At 34.1% G+C, this 18523-nt stretch overlaps 1 protein-coding gene across 3 annotated transcripts in view; it reads right to left on the reverse strand.

Moving 5' to 3' along the window:
* Window positions 1-386: 386 nt before the first annotated feature.
* LOC128993361 (aminoacyl tRNA synthase complex-interacting multifunctional protein 1-like) overlaps window positions 387-18523 on the reverse strand; it is a 60502-nt gene continuing 42365 nt past the window's right edge. For all 3 annotated transcript variants that reach the window (XM_054417212.1, XM_054417211.1, XM_054417210.1), the window contains 2 exons: window positions 2339-2487; window positions 387-798 (listed from right to left, as the gene is read on the reverse strand). In XM_054417212.1, the coding sequence (XP_054273187.1) occupies window positions 421-798; window positions 2339-2487 (527 nt within the window). In that variant the 3' untranslated portion in view covers window positions 387-420. The remainder of the gene's footprint in view (window positions 799-2338; window positions 2488-18523) is intronic.

An 18523-nucleotide genomic window follows, 5' to 3' on the forward strand; every position in this document is an offset into this window, starting at 1 on the left:
GTTAGAAAATCAACCTGACCCGAGCTTTTTCCACCTATTTTTCCTTTTTGTATAATGTCAAATATTAATGTCTTTATAATGACTGTAATGCTAAAGCACATAAAGTTGGGTTATTTAAATCCAAAAAATATACTTTGATTAGTCTATTGTAGGCATATTCGTAGTCTATGACCTTACTAACATCAGAAAATGTCATCATTTGAAACAAATTAAATGAGGTGAGTTTATTTCAAACCCAGTTCCTTGTTAAGTCAAGCTCGTCTGACTTCTTTACACATTTATAGCAATAATGCCAATTTTACTAATTTATAGTCAAATGTTATGTGCCTTTACCAAATAACCCTAAAGTTTATCATAAATCTCCAGGTACCAATGAAAATGTAAAACATTGTAAATAACAATTCTATATTTACATAAAGGTTATTTAATGTGGCAACCAGACATTGCCTGTACTGTTATGTATCCTCCTTTGCCTTCCACTTCCCAAGGCACCTCCTTGTAGCAAGCCTGCTTGTTGCTGTTAACTTTCAAATCTTCTGCGACTTTTTCAAAAATCTTCTTCTTGGGGTTCATGAACGGAAGATCCGGGTTGCGGGGGTAACCAGGCACAGTGATGTTGTCACCTGCTTTAGCGTCTGCGGGAGGAATGAGTAGTTCCACTGTCTGTGGCGTGCTGGCGCAGAGAACCATTGCCTCGGACACGATGCCTCGCATCTTCTGAGGCTTCAAGTTACACAACACCACCACCATCCGCTGGTCTAGCTCGTTCAGTGGAACATGCTTCACAAGTCCGCTCACCTACCACAATAGGCAGTAATATGAGTCATAAACTAGCTGACAGAGTTAAATGATTCAGCAAGAACTTGATTTATTGAGAAATTGTAAATTAAATCTTAAACAAGCTATGGACTTCCTTTTCTTCTCGATTCAATGTATCCTTCCCCCCAATACCTACTTGTACATAGTTTTGATATGACAAAACAACAGTTAAACAGTGTACAGTTTCAATTTAATTTTGTGTAATTTTTTTTAACTTTAACCGCAGGCATTTTTACATTTTTTTTAAGTTAAAGATAGTGATGGTCGGTACCTCTTTTTCAAAGTCGGTACCAGTACCGGTTCCTAGCCAAAATCGATTCTCGGTTCTCGATTCCGGTACCATTGGTACCTTATGTTAGTTTTTAAAGATAGGCTACGGTACTTGATTTTTTATTTATAGCCTAAACAAAAAAAAAAAACCATAAGTATTTCAATTGAAAAGTATTTTGCATTAGTATTAGGTTGGTACAACACTTAAGGGATTAAGAAAATAAAACTTATTTGTACAAAAAAAAAAAAACATATAATTTATTCCCGCAGTCCCGGAAACGTCATCGTGTAGACGTCATCATCGTCCCGTGATCGCTGCAAAATAATGAACATCTCCCGCGGTTGTCTAGACAACATCATGAACTCCCGCAGTCGCGGAAACGTCTTCATCGTCGTCCACGATTGTGGTAATGTCATCGTCATCATCCGCGATCGTGGCGAAATCATCTTCCGCGGCCGTGTAAACATTGACCCTCGCAGTCATCGTGTAGACGTCATCATCGTCTCCTGCGATCAGGGCAAAATCATGAGCATCTCTTGCGGCCATGTATACGTCATCGTCGTCTCCTGGGATCGGGGTAACGTCATCGTCGTCATCCGTGATCGGGGTAACCAAAATCATCTCCTGCGGCCACGGAAACGTCATCGTTGTCTTGCGATCGCAGCAATATAGGTAATATCCCAGCATTGTTGGTACCGAAGGTACCGGTACCGACTTTTCAACATTGGTTCTCGGTTCCGGTTCTTTTGCCAAGAACCGGTGGAACCGAGATTTGACGTGAAGTACTGACCCCATCACTAGTTAAGGATCTAACTCCTGATCAGGTTACTATCAAACAAAGAAATTTGATGATATCACAAAGACAAATGAAATCTGGGTGAAGAATCAACCACATTTGGGATTTAACCTGTAAAATTTGGAATTGAAGGTGAGTACAAGAATGTTGGTATCCAGTTTTACAGATAGATTAAAATTATCTCCACAACATAGCTGACAACTGTGAAATAGTTTCTAGAGATGGAGGTCCCAGAGTTTGACTGCACTCATCAAACCGATCAATGTCAATGACTATTCACTGGTTACGTTAACAATAAACTTATTTAGGAAACAGAAGTCAATCACTATAAACGAGAAAAGTTTGTATACTTGTTACTTTGATCAGGGAATCGACACCAAGAAACACAACGAGAAGATTAAACGAGGTCATACACCAATCACTACAAGATGATTTTATCAAATGATACTTACAACAGTGCGAGATATCTCATCACCGACATCAATCTGCTCTATGTAGAGACCATCAGCATCAGGATGTACCTGGGCGTGCAGTATCTTACCAACCCTGATATCTAGACGACTGACATCCACCGGACCATCACTAACAGCAGGGGCAGCAGCTGTAACAGTGTTGGTCTTGTTAAAGTTGTTTAGTGTTGTTATTAGTACCATAAAACTAGTTTATATTGGCTGTGGACCTGTCCTACGCACAGAGATCAAGTATTCGGTTAACACTTTTTTTATTTAGAACAGTAGGTTCAGAATTTTTAAATGTTTTTATAGAGGAACGGTTCAAATGCTGGTCTTGTTTCTATCAAACATCAACCCTTTGTTTTTACAATCAACACACAACAATCACCAGTGGTATCTTACCAACAGTTGATTGTTAGCCTAATGAAAATGGCATCTGGCTATGGTAGCAAATGAGAGGTTTTTTTAACCTCATCTAAAATTCCCCGACACCAAGCCTGGAGATGTCTTTCAATATCGTTTGGTCTTTCTACCTCATTATTGTTCTTCCCAAGATGGTGTCTACCTTGTGGTACTCAATGGAATACAATCTAAAGATTTAAATATCTTATCTCTTCCAAACTTGGCCTGCCCACATTAGCCTTTATTTAAATCAGCGCCACTTAACTTGGATGTTAATATATTTTTTTTTTAGTTCTCTGTTCCTTCACATTCTCCAACTTTTGTTACAATATCTTGATTTGATCCATATATTTTTCTCAGTACTCTATTCTCAAACCAAAAAAGCTTTTTTTGGACGATGCTTTTTTTAATTGATTTGTTAGATACTTGGAAGCTAGACTTTTCATTTCATCCACACTAGTCTTGCCCTTGAGGTATTCAAACCAAGCAATTTATACTTCTCTTTAAGTTTTAACTAGTGTACCTGTTGCTCGAATTCGAGCAATTGCTAAGTATTACAGGCGTTAATTTAAAACGAATAACAGTCATAATTTCTGATATTTTAAAATTATTCTACTCAAAGATTATAAAAATACTCAAGATGTACATAACAGATCTATATAATCAACATTTATTGTAAATAGTGTTTTCTACAGCCTTACTCATAGCTCCATTAGGTTTCCAGACATTATGTGTCCAAAAGCCTAACAGCACGACTCCCTTCCCCATACCGCTCTGAGCGATAGGGATCATTGAGATTCGCTCTAACCTTTCCTCTCCCCTTCATGGGCAAGATTTCATTCCTTTTCTTTTTTAGTTTTTGTTTGTTTCTTTTTTTAAATTTGTATGCCTGTATGGATCCCTGGTTTTTTCTATTTCCCTTTGTAGCTACTTCTCTAAACGTCTCAATTGTTTCCTTGTCACTCATCATCTTTTATTTTTTCATCTCTAGACCTCTCTTATCCAAGACTTATTCCTGTTCTCTCTTATTTGTCTCCTGAAGTCAACAATTTATAAATATGTGACTCGTGGTTTTTATTTCTCCACATCTACATACTTCCTCTTCCACCACGTGAAATCTGCACAAAATCGTCTAGACATTTTCCATGTCCTGTGACAAACTGCGTTTTATAATGGACCATCTCCCAATCTTGTTCCAGTCTCTTTCTGATGTTAGGCATACATCCGAACGTTTACCTTTAAAACGTTAACATAAAACACTCTGCTCCCAACACATTTGCCACTCATCTAATATATCTTCTCTTCTGTTTCCGATTTAGTCCTGCCCGCCTCCTTGTCTTCCAAAATCAACATATTATGCAGCGATTATCCAACAGTCCTAAATTGAATGTGAAATCTTCAGGCAACTGTTGGAGAGCACACTTAAACCCAACACGGAAGTGTGCTTGCTGCATTTGGCTATCACCGACAATAGACAATTTGTAATTCGTGTGATTTCGTTCGCGTCTACCAGTTAAAGTTCGTCGGCCTCCTGCTATTTGCCGTCCTGGTCAACGTCTTATAGTCTCCATTATGTCCAACGTTTTTTGGTTATGTTTTGATTTGGTGCAAAATTTTAATATAACCATCTGTTAGCGAATTTCCCTATAGGGAAGTAGCTATTACCGTAGGTGGCACGGTAAGACCTAGACCCTGGACCGATTTACTTTTTCATTTTGATGTCCCCAGAGGCCAAAAACACCATTCGTTCAAATTTTTATATATGTATATATATATATATATACAGGGTGAGTTTCTACTGACCGTGTTAACTTCGCCAGTGGGTTCTACTCACTAAAAGGAACAAAAAAGTTCCTATAGACCCATGTCTGATTTTCGACCGTTTGGCTGTTTTGGGGGATTTTGTGTTTTTCTTATTTTATTAGACTTTGCTCCACAATTTATGTAATAAAAACTTAACCAATTACTTTAGAGAGTTATAGTTAAAATCATTGGAAAAAACATTAAATTTGCTATAAATCAAAGGTTTCATTCAACAATTATACCATTACATAGTCCACGTTATAACCAAAATAAAGTAAAAATGTCATTAAATTAATTAATTACGATAATTTTCATGGGCCTCCTTTGATACATAAACCTGCATTTATGCAATGTTGAAATGCATAAAAAACTTGGCATTTTAATAATCTTTCAAATGATATGTTATTCAATACTATTATTGATATAAACCAGTGAGAAATTAATAATAAACTACAATAAAACACGGTTTACAGATTTTGTTTTTGCACAGTTTTACTGTTAATAATAATTACTGTATTCATCATGTTGGCATAATCTTGATTGGTAAAAGGCTCCATATTTTAATAAATGTTGAAAAACTCTTAATTGACTTGGAAAGTTAAAACAGCAAAAAATTACTCAACAAGGTATGTTCAAGCAGCTGAGTTATCTAGCTATCAAACAAATCAATAAAAGCTGACTTAATCAAGCACAAGGTAAAACTAATTACACAGCATTTAAGAATCAAACACACTACATCTTTGAAAATGTGAAAAACCTTGAGTTTATACATTTTATTAATTCATATAATTTTAATAAATATTTAAAAGTTAAAATAATGTACAAATTTTATCAGATAGTTCAATAAAATACATCATGGAGTATACAGTAATTATTATTAACAGTAAAACTGTGCAAAAACAAAATCTGTAAACCGTGTTTTATTGTAGTTTATTATTAATTTCTCACTGGTTTATATCAATAATAGTATTGAATAACATATCATTTGAAAGATTATTAAAATGCCAAGTTTTTTATGCATTTCAACATTGCATAAATGCAGGTTTATGTATCAAAGGAGGCCCATGAAAATTATCGTAATTAATTAATTTAATGACATTTTTACTTTATTTTGGTTATAACGTGGACTATGTAATGGTATAATTGTTGAATGAAACCTTTGATTTATAGCAAATTTAATGTTCTTTCCAAATGATTTTAACTATAACTCTCTAAAGTAATTGGTTAGGTTTTTATTACATAAATTGTGGAGCAAAGTCTAATAAAATAAGAAAAACACAAAATCCCCCAAAACAGCCAAACGGTCGAAAATCGGACATGGGTTTATAGGAACTTTTGTGTTCCTTTTAGTGAGTAGAACCCACTGGCGAAGTTAACACGGTCAGTAGAAACTTACCCTGTATATAGACTTATATATATATATATATATATATATAGACTTATATATATATATATACTTTTGTGCCCACCCGGTTTGGCAGTCAGTGCGCTGGTAATTTACTCGGTGTGGCAGTCACCCGCCCGAAAGCCAGTCAGCTCTCCCATAAGCCAGTCAGGTATGGCTTCCCGTGCACTTTATACGTATGAAAACAGCAAACCGGTGCTGCTGCCTGTGTCGATAAGCGTAACTGCAATACCAATGCGGAGACTGTCTCATCGTGTGTTCTATCGTGGAGTAGTGTAGCCAAGTACGGCACCCTACCCTACTTTGTAGCGGTAACACCCAGCGGTCTGTAACCTTCGTTTACTCCTTGTTACTATTTGTGTTGGGATAGTGATTAACTACGTGTTAATGTTTAAACATGTTCATACTCCAAATAAATATGATGCACCTCTAATAAGGATCGTCGAATATTAATTAATTATAATTGGTTGAATCTTGATCCTACCCGTTCATCATCTCATATTTTAAGTTATTTTTGATTTTTTTTACCTTCAGTTGAAATTTTAGTCAACTTCTCCTTTATACAATATTTTTTATCCTAGTATTTACAGTGTTTCCACGGACCGGGAACTATACGGATTTTCTTTATCTCGAGAAATATACGTGAATCTTGTCCGAGATACTGGAACTGTTTTTTACGCAATTGCGTAACGCGAAGGAGTAACTATTACATATGACAACGATATTATTCTATCTGATAAGAATAACCATGAAACTACACTCGAAAGATAAAATATTTTTATAATAATTTCAATTTTACAAACAAACTATTACAGGAATTATATTTTGGGACGGATGAATGATAAGGAAGCAACGAGTGCAAATACGGGGGGGGAGGGGGGTACAATATAACGAACGCCAGAAACGATTATTTGTTTACTTTTCAGATTCCTTATCAAATCTCTCTCTCTCTCTCTCTCTCTCTCTCTCTCTCTCTCTCTCTCTCTCTCGCTCTCTAACAATGTACAGATTGTGGACTTTACGATTTAAGTTTTCCTGCAATTATTTCAGTTCAATCCCATACCTATCCTTATGGTTTCCTATCTATTATTTTTCAAAATAAATAGTAAAGCAGGTTAAACTATTTTTTATTTTATTTTCTTGAAACCAAACACTCTTTACCATCCCGTATTCTGCAGAGTCAAATGTTTAACACTGTGTTTATAAAAATTGAATGGCCACACAATTTTGTGTTTTATTTTTTTTTTACTAATAGTAACTGGGATATTTATATATGCCAATAAGTAGTGCAGTCTGTAATAAATGCTGCTGATTAATATCAAAATAAGTTATAATTTATTTTGTATAATACATCGGTCATTGAATACAAACCATAATGGGTTTTCTATTTGTAACTTTAACTTGCAAATACAGTAGAACCTCGCTTAACTGGAGTCGCATCATCATGATGCCTATATATTATATAACCTCACAAATCCCAAGAAAATGTTTTATTAACTGTGTTTTTCAGTCTAATATTTCGATATGAACGATATATTTAACTATTTACGGTAATTTTTATGTGCAGTAGGTTCCCAATTATTGAAATATTACAGATCATTTAACAAAAATAAGATGGAAGCAAAACGGAGAAATATCGATCAGTATCGTCAAGGTCAACCTATACGCTCGCACCTACACACTGACAATCTTGCACTGACACTGACATACTGACAATCGTCTGCTTCTGTCTGCTGTCACAACACTACAATATTTTGTGGTTGGGTCGTTGGGTGATTAGTAACCATGACAACTTGTGGATGTAGAGAAACCAAAGAAAGAATAGAACAAAGAGAAATAATAAGAGGTGTCATTTTTATCTTTATCTTATTTTTATCATTGTTATTATTACCAGAAAGACTTAAGTACAGTACTATGATTTTATGGTGTTTTATGAGTTATTTTTATCCCCATACTTCTGTTCTGAAACATCATGTAGTAGTAGCCTAGGATGACTACGGTATCAGTAGTCTTCTAGTCTACATTTTCATTTTGTTTTGTTCTTTACGTGATTTATTGCTGTACAGTAAGCAAGTTTTGTTTTGTTTGAGTAAGCATACGGTGTAGTTTTTATTAGTAAACCAAGGTTAATGACTTCACATATCACGTTTGCGCAATACCTATTGTATTTTGACTATGTAAAATGCAAATTTATAATCACGTTAACGTCCATTTATATAGTGTCCCGAAACGGCATTGTTCCTGAGTAAGAAACATATAAATATCATATTTAAATTATCCAGAAGTCCTTAGTTACTCACACTGGGAAAAAAAGTTTTAGGCCTAAATCATTTGGAACCTGTACATTACATATTTTTGGTCGAGTTTTCGACCACTGGACGACCACTAGTTAAAGTTAATTGTATTACAACAATCTTTATAGTAAGCAATAAGCTTGAATCGGACTTATCTGCCTTCAGCTAATCCATCATATGATATTATGTTAGAGAGTATGCCCATGCTGAAGTTTTACTTATACTTGAAGAATGACTTAATTTAGTACCAAGAAATAAATCACACCCCTTACATACACTGTGCTGTTTTAATGCTGTGTAGTTGATTGCTACTGTATTAACCTGTGATCGCATATTAATTCATTCATTAAGAACGTATTTAAAAAAATACTACTTTTATTTTTTTTAAATTTCTATAATTTATTTACAATAACAGAAATGTGTAAGATTAAAATAAAGTAATGTGTTGCATTGTCCATTTAAAGTTACATCATAGTAAATTGAAATTCCACTGAAACTTAAACAATAAAAGCCGAAATTAGTTATAAAGAAAACACGAGTTTACTTTATATTGCTTTTACAATCGAAATACTGAGCCACGGCTCGGTCCCCCGGTACTTTTCATTTTAAATATTCAAATAAAGTCGATTATTTTTTATGTTTTATGAAACGTGACATAGCAAATTTCCACGGAACTTTTTTTGTCGGCTACTACTTTATTTTATTTTTTGGTCAGGTTAGTTTAAAAACAGTGGATTCTGTATACAAAAAGTGAAATGTTCTAAACCATATTTTTTTATTTTTGGCTTATGTACGTAATTTAAATTGTACGAGAGGGGCCTCCCACCGTGCCGGATTGCGCCGTGCGGGCATATTTTGATCCAGTGGCGGGTGTTTGGTGTTTTGAATAAGACTACTGAATTGCTCGTTTTAAGATCGTATCATTACAAATCCTATCATTTTAAGATTTGCTTACACTTACGAGAAATGCATTTTCCATTTTTACATTTCTCAGGTACAAATTTTATGAAATAACGTACATTATTGCGTTGTTTGACAAGTAGCTGGGGACCGAGCTTTGTTCGGGAAACTTTACACATTGAGAGTATTCCTTGGTCAATGTAATGCTATCCCAAAAATAATAATTTGCGGTATTTTTTTTCTTGACATTTAACTTCTATTCAAATAATAATATCATAGTTTACTGAAATGATGAGATAGAAGAGTTTTTTAAAAATTTGTTTGGTTCCCCTAAATGGCCGAAACTATAGAAATTACCCAGTATTTTTCACGCTGAATTCAAAGAAGGCTATTAGTAGTATGAAAATCTTCCCACCTTCCTTCCTTTGAAGTATTAGTCACTGCAAGAACTTGGAGAACCGAAACGTTTAATTTGCCCTCAATTTTTAAAATGTAATAAGTTACAATTTTCTGGAAACTCAGGACACTTTCTGACTGAAAATAATTACGGCTGATCCTTGTTGGTGAGTACCATAAAGGAACCTTAGGTATAAACATGGTTGTATATCCAAGTTTGGTTGTCCTTGATATTGCACTATTTCATTGACATTGACACTGACAAATTAGGGCTAGGCTGCATTATAAGTTAATTGGGAGTTTATTTGATATCTAGTCCTAAGCTTATAGCCATCTTAAGGCAAACATAACCAAAACCTAACCACAGACATATAATATAAGTGATATAAATATAAACACTCATCCTCTGTAGGCCTAAAGCTACCTATCTATATTTTTTTGGGTTAGGATTAGTACTTTTTTGAGAGAGTGTCATTATGTACTGAGCACACTTAGATGATATAGGGTATCAGTGATTTATGAAATTATTTATTTATAAAAAGCAACCTAACGGAGTTACCTTAATGATGCACCCAGTATTTAATACAAAAATTAAAGCTTATGCCTATGTATATTAGTTTTAAAACAGAGTAGAATAAGGCACCTATAATCTAGATTAGGCATTGATTAGTGTTTATAAACTAAACATGGATGAACCACTAAGTCAAGCTACTAATCCAGTTGTTCAGGCTAGGCTAAACTGAACTATGAAAGCATCCATCTCAAAACGGCCACAACTTAAGAACAGATCCTAGAATTTGATTTATTTTAAACTTTATTTTTCTGAAATAGATAGCTAAACTGTCCAGTGCAATCATCCCACACTGCAAATAGCAACACTCAAACTTAGTTAGGTAAGCTAGTGGTAGGTTACAACTAATTATTATCCCTGTGACCGATTCAGTGTAACATCTGACATCAGTCAGAATCAGACGACATTATTGACAACGACACTCGTCATGTCGTTTCTTTAATTTACGGTATAATATAGTATAAAACATCTACCATATCCATAACAATGTTCTACCACTGCACCTAAACAGCAGAAAAAAGCAAATCACCAAGATTCGCACAATATGACAAATTATTTATAAATTAAAAACAGTATATCTTCTGTGCCAGTAGTTAATGCGTGATTGAACTTCAAACAAACAAACAAACACACAAACTTTCACATTTATAATATTAGTAAGATAAGATGTATTAATTAAATATTAATTACTAGCTGTGTGCCCGTTCTACGCACGGGGATCCTCTAGTGGTCAGTTGAAACCTTCCTAAATAAAGAAAAACTATTGGTTTGCATATTTTCAGATATGCTAGCCAAACTATTATATACAAACAAATACAGTATCTGACAGTTTCAAGTAAAAAAAAAATGCGTAATAGATCTATGAGGGGTACACTTCCATATCTGTTGGCACAAACAACTAAATTAGTAATATTGATTATTCGATTGTTTAATTCCATATATCGTTTGGTTAGTTAGGTTAGGTTAACCTTACCTAACTAACCAAACGATATATAGTTAAAATACTATACCTCAACCTCGCCATTAAACATTCAGGTTGGAAATTTCACTATCAAAGGTGCTCTTGGCCTGTCCGTACGGAACACTGAGTTATATGCGCTACCAACTTATGAATAATTGTTTAAGCCTACGAACCCAAGAGATGGATAATTGGTCTGTTGGACGTATGGTCCAGCGAGCAGCACATAGCGTTGAGAAGACACATTAGAAATACGATTTGAGCATAATCCGTAAACCTCTGTTACAATCACCCACTGCAGTTGTCTCTAAACACTTTACACAACCACCATTGAAGTGCCGTCAACGAGTTGAAACCTTATATGTAAGCTATTGGTAACGCTTATGTAAAAAATGTAAGTTTCCCAGGCATATAGAACACTGAGTCAAAGTCTTTTCCCCGGTTATAAACCCAAAACTCGATAGAAATTCTATACACAAAGAAGCTCTATTTTCATTTACGGTTACCCTACACATTATTGCACTTGCGATTAATTAAATCCGTTATGTAAGGAAAAACGGTTTTAATCCAACTTGGTTTGGATTTGCTTTTGAAACTTGATCTGAAATGATTGCGGTATTTGTAAACAATATTCAATTTAAACATATCAGTGACAGCTAGAGAAAAATAATCTTGATCCGAACAGCTGTTCGCTATTTCATATGATGATTATGTGTTAAACATTGTGAGAAAACTTGACAAAAATCGCACAAAATTGGGTTTTAAACGTCCGTAAGTTTTTTTTACAAAGTAGCGAGGCCATATTTTAATAGCTAAAGACACTTTCGCCAATCCAGTGAATACATTAAAATGATTCGAGGATCTTGATAGGTACTCTCGTTTTCAGGAGAAGGCCGCGTAAAATGGCCTTTGGACCGTGACAGACGGAAGATAGACAACAACGGAATTGAGATAATAATTGATGATTCAGATAATAACGGAATTGAGATGAAACTTTTTTCGGATTCTTGAATGTTTAAAACGTAAAAATAATCTAAAAGTTGATGATTCTGAGCAATGTACAGACAAAACTCTAATTTTATTTATATAGATTAGTACCTGTGGTGATTTTTATTAGAAATTTATTGAAGTAAATAAACAGCAAAGTTAAAAACCATCTGACCAGTGTTTTTATTTAAAAAGTACGTAGGCCTATTTGATTGGCTTTGTTTTCTGAACTAAAATATCTATTTCCTGATCTATTTTTAGTTCCTGTTTTCGACACATAATTTGGCAAAACAATTATTTATTCATTAAACAACTTGATCGAAAAATAATTTCTAAACATTGGAGGACAATTAAAAAACTTTTGAATTCTAATAAACCTAGCTGCCGTACCTGTGTTTTACATCGGAGAGGATTTTGAAGAGAAAAAGTTTGATACACGTCACATATTTCAAATCCCACTCCAAACACGCCATGTTAATACGTTTACTTCCTTAAATTAAGAATGTCACAATCTCCAATTAACAGGCCCGTAGCAAAAGTTAAAAGTTTCACAAATCGAATCGTTTCTACCTTTTGGACCGCAAAATCAAAGAACTTTATTGACAGCATTTAAAGCTGACTTCGTTAAACATTCTGTTATCTACATTCTTCAAAAATGTAAACATTGTGAAACTTTGGAATCCCATGGGGCGTAACTCAAAGAAAACACGTTAAATGTAATCGGTATATTTGTTAACCAGGTACAGGGCTACCTCTTGAACTGATATAGATAATAAATCGAAAAATAAAGAAATATAAGTTGATTGATTATTGGCTCTTACAAAAGGGTAAACAATCAAGGAACATGATTTAATTAAGTAACCACACATCACTGAGTCTATATCTTCATTCTTTCTTGTAAAAATCGCTTTGATTGTGGCTATATAAAATAGGGAAGTAATATTTCACTGTACAACGAGCTCAAAAAGCTCGAGAACCAGCAATAAGATGGAAATAACCGGCAGAACTTTTAACCATCCACTGGCTCGCTAGTCGCTACCCCAGGTCGGTCGGTAGCCGGGTAGCCCATCAATGGAACCCGTTAGGCTCGCCCCTACCTCTCGCCACAAAAGAGACAAGAATTTTGCCTTGTTCCACACGCCTTTGATTGTTTGAGGCGGGAAAACTATTTGTGTGCTACGGCCCGCGCAACACAGGATATTGTTTTCGTATTAGTTGGCCTTTTTCCAAGATGACCGTGACCGTTAACTTATTTTATGGACTCCCTTGGAGAATAATTCAAAACTACAAAGAACATTTCTAATCCCACAGTATACTAGCTATTTAAATTATAAACACTTTGGTGTTTGAAAAATATTTTTGGACGATAAATTTTGCAGCTTTTTTAAATCATCCAAGATGGCCGCTTGCCTCCAAGGACTCAACAATAGGCCTAATTGTGCGACTATAAAGCAATAACTTCCCACCTTACGCTTGCGAATTAGTACGGTACATATTTGTATCCACAGTTGCCAGGACGACTATTAAGACGACCAAAGATTACATTGACATTTAGGTATTTAATCTGTAGAATAGTAATTGTTAAGTAATCTGGAAGACAACTAATTAAAATGAAGTGCGAAAGATGGGTTATGAGAGTGCTCAATGCCTGAAGCATAATCCATTTGTTTGAGGTGCGGATTTTCAAGCTTGTAAAACAAATAAATATCACAAAGTAGAAGCGCAGGGGTGAAAGTGACTGAAGTGACGGGATACCCGGGTGGATTTTCAGTGACTGGATTCCAGTGGTATGCGGTAAAATATATAGTGACTGGCTTAGCAGCACAAATTTTACGTGACTGGCTTTCCCATGCAAATGCGGTGGTGACTGCATTAGCATAGCATTTTTTACGTAATTATATTTTAGTATTTTTAAGAAAAAAAGAGATATATACGTTCAGATATGTCTAGGCTTAAGATATTTACCAACATATATTATATATATATCATAGTCTTAAAATATATTGGGGGGTGCAACTGACTGACTTCCAGTGTATATTTTATGTGACTGGCTTCCCGGGCGCGGCCGTGTATATATATATATATATATATATATACGTCCGTGAACGCGATAACTTGAGTAATTTTTGTCCGATTTTGATGAAATTTGGTTTAAAGGTGTAAAGCGGGATAAACTTGAATGAGTTCGCGAACCAGCACGATCGGACCATGGGAATGGGGCTTTTTGGGGGGTTTTATGGGGTAAAAATTGGTTTTTCTCACTTTTGACCCTCAAAACACAAAATTTCCCGATTTCTCTTTAGACCTTTTTAAAGAGCTTAAAAAAACAAATAATTTAGTATATAAAAGTATTTTTGTTCGATTATTAGTAACGGAAAAAATTTAAAAAATTGTAAATTTAAAATTCCCATGTTATTCTTATGGAGAATATTGTCAAATGTTGTAGTTTGCTTGTTTATGGATATATTTTGATCAAACTTGGCAAATTTATTTATTTTGTACTAAGCTATCAATATTTTACTCAAAAACACACTTTATTAGTTTCCTTGTAGCAGCAAACCTAGGTACTCGTTAAACCTAATGTTATTAAAATATATTTAACAATTCAGACAAATGGAAATTCGCTTAGTCGGCAGGTTTGCTGCGGCGGGGGTATTTTAAATATTAGTGTCAATTTAAAAGTATTCATCTGTTCAAATGTAAACAGACATTTTTCCCTAAGTATAATATGGAAACTTTGAAGGCCACTGGGGCAGAGCCCTGATGGAATTCCAAAGTTTTTTTGTTTGATGGCAAAACTACATGCTGAGACCTTTCAAACGACACCTCGAACATGGTGATCGGTAGCACCACCACTCCAAAACAATTATGACAAAAATATGCCTAGCGTATTAAATATATCGATAACACTATTTCAGTATTTTTTTTTAGATTAATTGACTCTGTTGACAGTGGTAGTTATGAAATAACTCGCTAATATAAAGATCATGCATTGATTCTGCCATACTTTACAAACAAAAATACAGTCCAACCTCAGTATAACGAATCTGAAGGGACCGAACTAAATATTCGTTATATCAAGGATTTCGTTAAAACGAGGTTCGTTATATAGAGGTTATGTTTGCAGGAATTTCGCTAAGTCGAGGTTCAGAACCAGCGTCGGTCAATATAGGTCGGGATTAGACATCATTAAAACACATTAAAGTAGCATAGGCTACAATACTTTACAGTACAGTTTTTACATTGTACAGTAGAACCTAAATTATTCGGCATAAAAAAGGGGAGGGATCTTGAATATTGCGCAATCATGAAAATGGCATTGACCTTGGTACAGGTAAAAAAACTGTAAGTTTAAAATCACAGCTTGTTCTAACCCTCCTAAAACCTAGCCAAACACTTTATTGCGTAGTAATAAACCATGTAAAGAACAAACAAAACAGTAGTAGAAAGTTTTGTAAGCTACTGCTCGTGATAGGCCGGTAGGCTACTGTACTAGTACAGTACTGATTTATCACAACAGAGGAATGTCAATAATAATCATTAACTATAGCATTGGTGTTGCTAGTTGAAACAAATCGTATTGAAAACAATAAATTATTAGATAAGTCATTATAAAAGTGTATAATCATAGCCAACTTAAAGATACCGGTAATAAAAACACTCGAAAAAGGAATGTTAAAATAACGATGTTGCTATTCTTTCTCTTTGGTTTTGTTTTTATATTCTTTCTTAGGTTTTTTTTTATCCAAAAATTGTACAATTCACCATAGTTACTAATCGCCAATCACAGCTTACTAAACATTACGTCGTCATCAGTCCTATGTGAATGAAATCAGTTCTCAGTTGCAACATAGCGTGCGCAGCGACAGCAGACAGAGATGTGTAGAACGGAGCAGACGAATGTTAGCGCAAGCGATCACGTCACCTTTCTATTTCATTTGATAAAGAAACAGATTTTTCAAAAACAATAATGGGATGGGGGATTTGTTATATCGAGGGAAAGACGTAGACAATTCGTTATGCAGAGGTTAAATTTGCAATGTAGAGGTTCTGACAATGATGAATTAGCTATATTGAGGTGTCTTATTTTAGCCGAAATCATGAAAATTTCGTTAAATCAAGGTCGTTGTTATGGTTTGTTCGTTATGTAGAGGTAAAATATACATTGTGTCTTATGGAGATTTCTAGGGGATTTAAAAAATTCGTTATATCAAGGAATTCGTTGTATCGAGGTTCGTTATATTAAGGTTAGACTGTACTTTCAGCAAACTAATTAAAAAGCTCGACTCTTCCAGTTTTATAAAAAAGCTTGAGTCAAGTCCAGTACTAAATTACTTGCTCAAAAATACTCCTAACACTTAAGAACTCGCACAACCTAAGTTTATATTGATCATTGCTAATATATTTAAGGGGAAATTATTCATTACATAACCTGTAAATGCAATTTATCAGATTAGGCTAAGCCTATACCAAATGGGTTGGGATTCATTTTGAAACACAGTTTCTTTAGGTTGTAAGCTCTTGTTGAGAATTTTTATCTTCAGAAATTAGGCATTACAAATTTTCACACTATGTAATTTGTTATATAATGAGCTAAAAGTATAACAGAAAATTCAATTTTCCTTTATATTTCACAATATACCAACACACTGACTACTGTTGCCAGAATGGCATTAAATATTTTACTAGTGGCTTGTAGGGACATAAGTCCCTAAAAATCACAAATGTAAAACAAATTATTGTAATATTTGAACAAACTCAGAATCAAATTATTCATGTGTCAGGATGGATATCCCAGTACAACATATCTTTTTTGTAAAAAATAGTTTGTTGTTTGTCTTTGTTTGCTTTTGTTGATGTTTTTTTCAATAAATAATTTGAATTACTTCAGAGGTTTAACCTTTGACTATTAATACAACTATTAATACTTCTGTATCCAATAGTCATTGGTTTAACTCTGCTAAAGACAGCAAACATGTTTGTGAATAAATATTGCATGTTTGTGAATAAATATTGGCTTATTATGGTAGGTTTAATCTTTTGGTTAATGATGATAAAAAGGCTTCCTAGGTTGAAATATTTGAAATTGTCTTCGTAAAATATGAAGGGCAAATAAAGGTGTTGAGATAAGCTAAATTCTTGGTCAAAACCAATAAATTAGCACCCCGATCCAGTTATTATTTTTAATTTCATGCTCCTTTTGTAAAGAATTAACAAAATTAGTGTAAAGTATAGGCATCCCATTGACAAAACCTAACGCTAAATTTGTTTCTGATGAACATAAAAAAACTACCATTAGCCTAGTGTAAGATTATGTGGTGGCCATTCCTTAAGAAAGTGCGATTGACTTCACATATTCTTTCAAAATATGGCCTAATCAACGCTGATTCCTAACTATTTTGCTGCTGGTTAGGGTTTCATTACCCAGTTATCGAAACCAATCACGAAATTACTTTTTCATTAGCATCTTTGACATGCATATTTTTGGTAAGTTTTAAGAAACGGAAACTACTTCTAGGTTTTACTGTTATATATGGATAGTCCCTTTACTACCGTGCATGCTAGGCTATTATTATAACATTTTTTTCTTGGAGCAACAGTCAGTACCTCGTTAAAATGTCCTCTAAAACATATGTTTTCTGCCCATTGGAACCTTTTGAATGAACTAACTTAAAGGAACAACTTAATGAACAAAAATATTGCCTATACGAACGTAGTTCGTCTTTATTTCCAGGTTGTTTTCTAAGAGTGGCCGTTGAGGTTATTCCATTTCATACAAAATATTGATTAAACACTACAATAATCTCAAATTAAAAATGTTAGTTAATATAAAAAAATGTGTAGCATAAATTTTTAACATATGTTTTTAAATCAAAACAAGGCAGAAAATTTCCATTTTATCTTGAATAGTTTATTACTTAGTCAATGTGGTTATTTCATGTTAAACATTCCTTCAACATAGCAATAACCTTCAAATTAGAAGAACAAATTTCCCATGGTTTTATATAGTATACAGTACATTGCAGAATTGACTGGCAAATTAATAATCTAGAAATTTCATATTGCTTACTGGCTTGATGATAAATCACGATCAGCTGTATTGAAGTAAACAGAAATCAGCAGTAAATGACTTCTAATGCTATTCTTATGGAAAACATTTTACGTTATATCTAATTTTGTATTAAAATTTGGGGAATTTGAATAGTTTTCCCTCAAAATTCACGTCAAGACCTTTAAAATAAGACCCCTCCCATCCTTCTACGGCCATCCAGTCACTCACAATTTCTTTACAAAAATTTGACTTACGGAATTATATATATAGATTCACCATAAAATGGTCCAAAAATATCTGATATTACCCTCCAACATTGCTGCAGGATACCAACTAGAAAATAGAATTTGGGCTCTTTTAGTAAATGACGATGAAATAATTGTAGGTATAGTAAAAATCACATTTCATTTGTCAATC

Source organism: Macrosteles quadrilineatus, unplaced genomic scaffold (assembly GCF_028750875.1).
Source record: "Macrosteles quadrilineatus isolate MER2022 unplaced genomic scaffold, UCM_ALF_1.0 Scaffold_4__1_contigs__length_99947679, whole genome shotgun sequence".
Lineage (NCBI taxonomy): Eukaryota > Metazoa > Arthropoda > Insecta > Hemiptera > Cicadellidae > Macrosteles > Macrosteles quadrilineatus.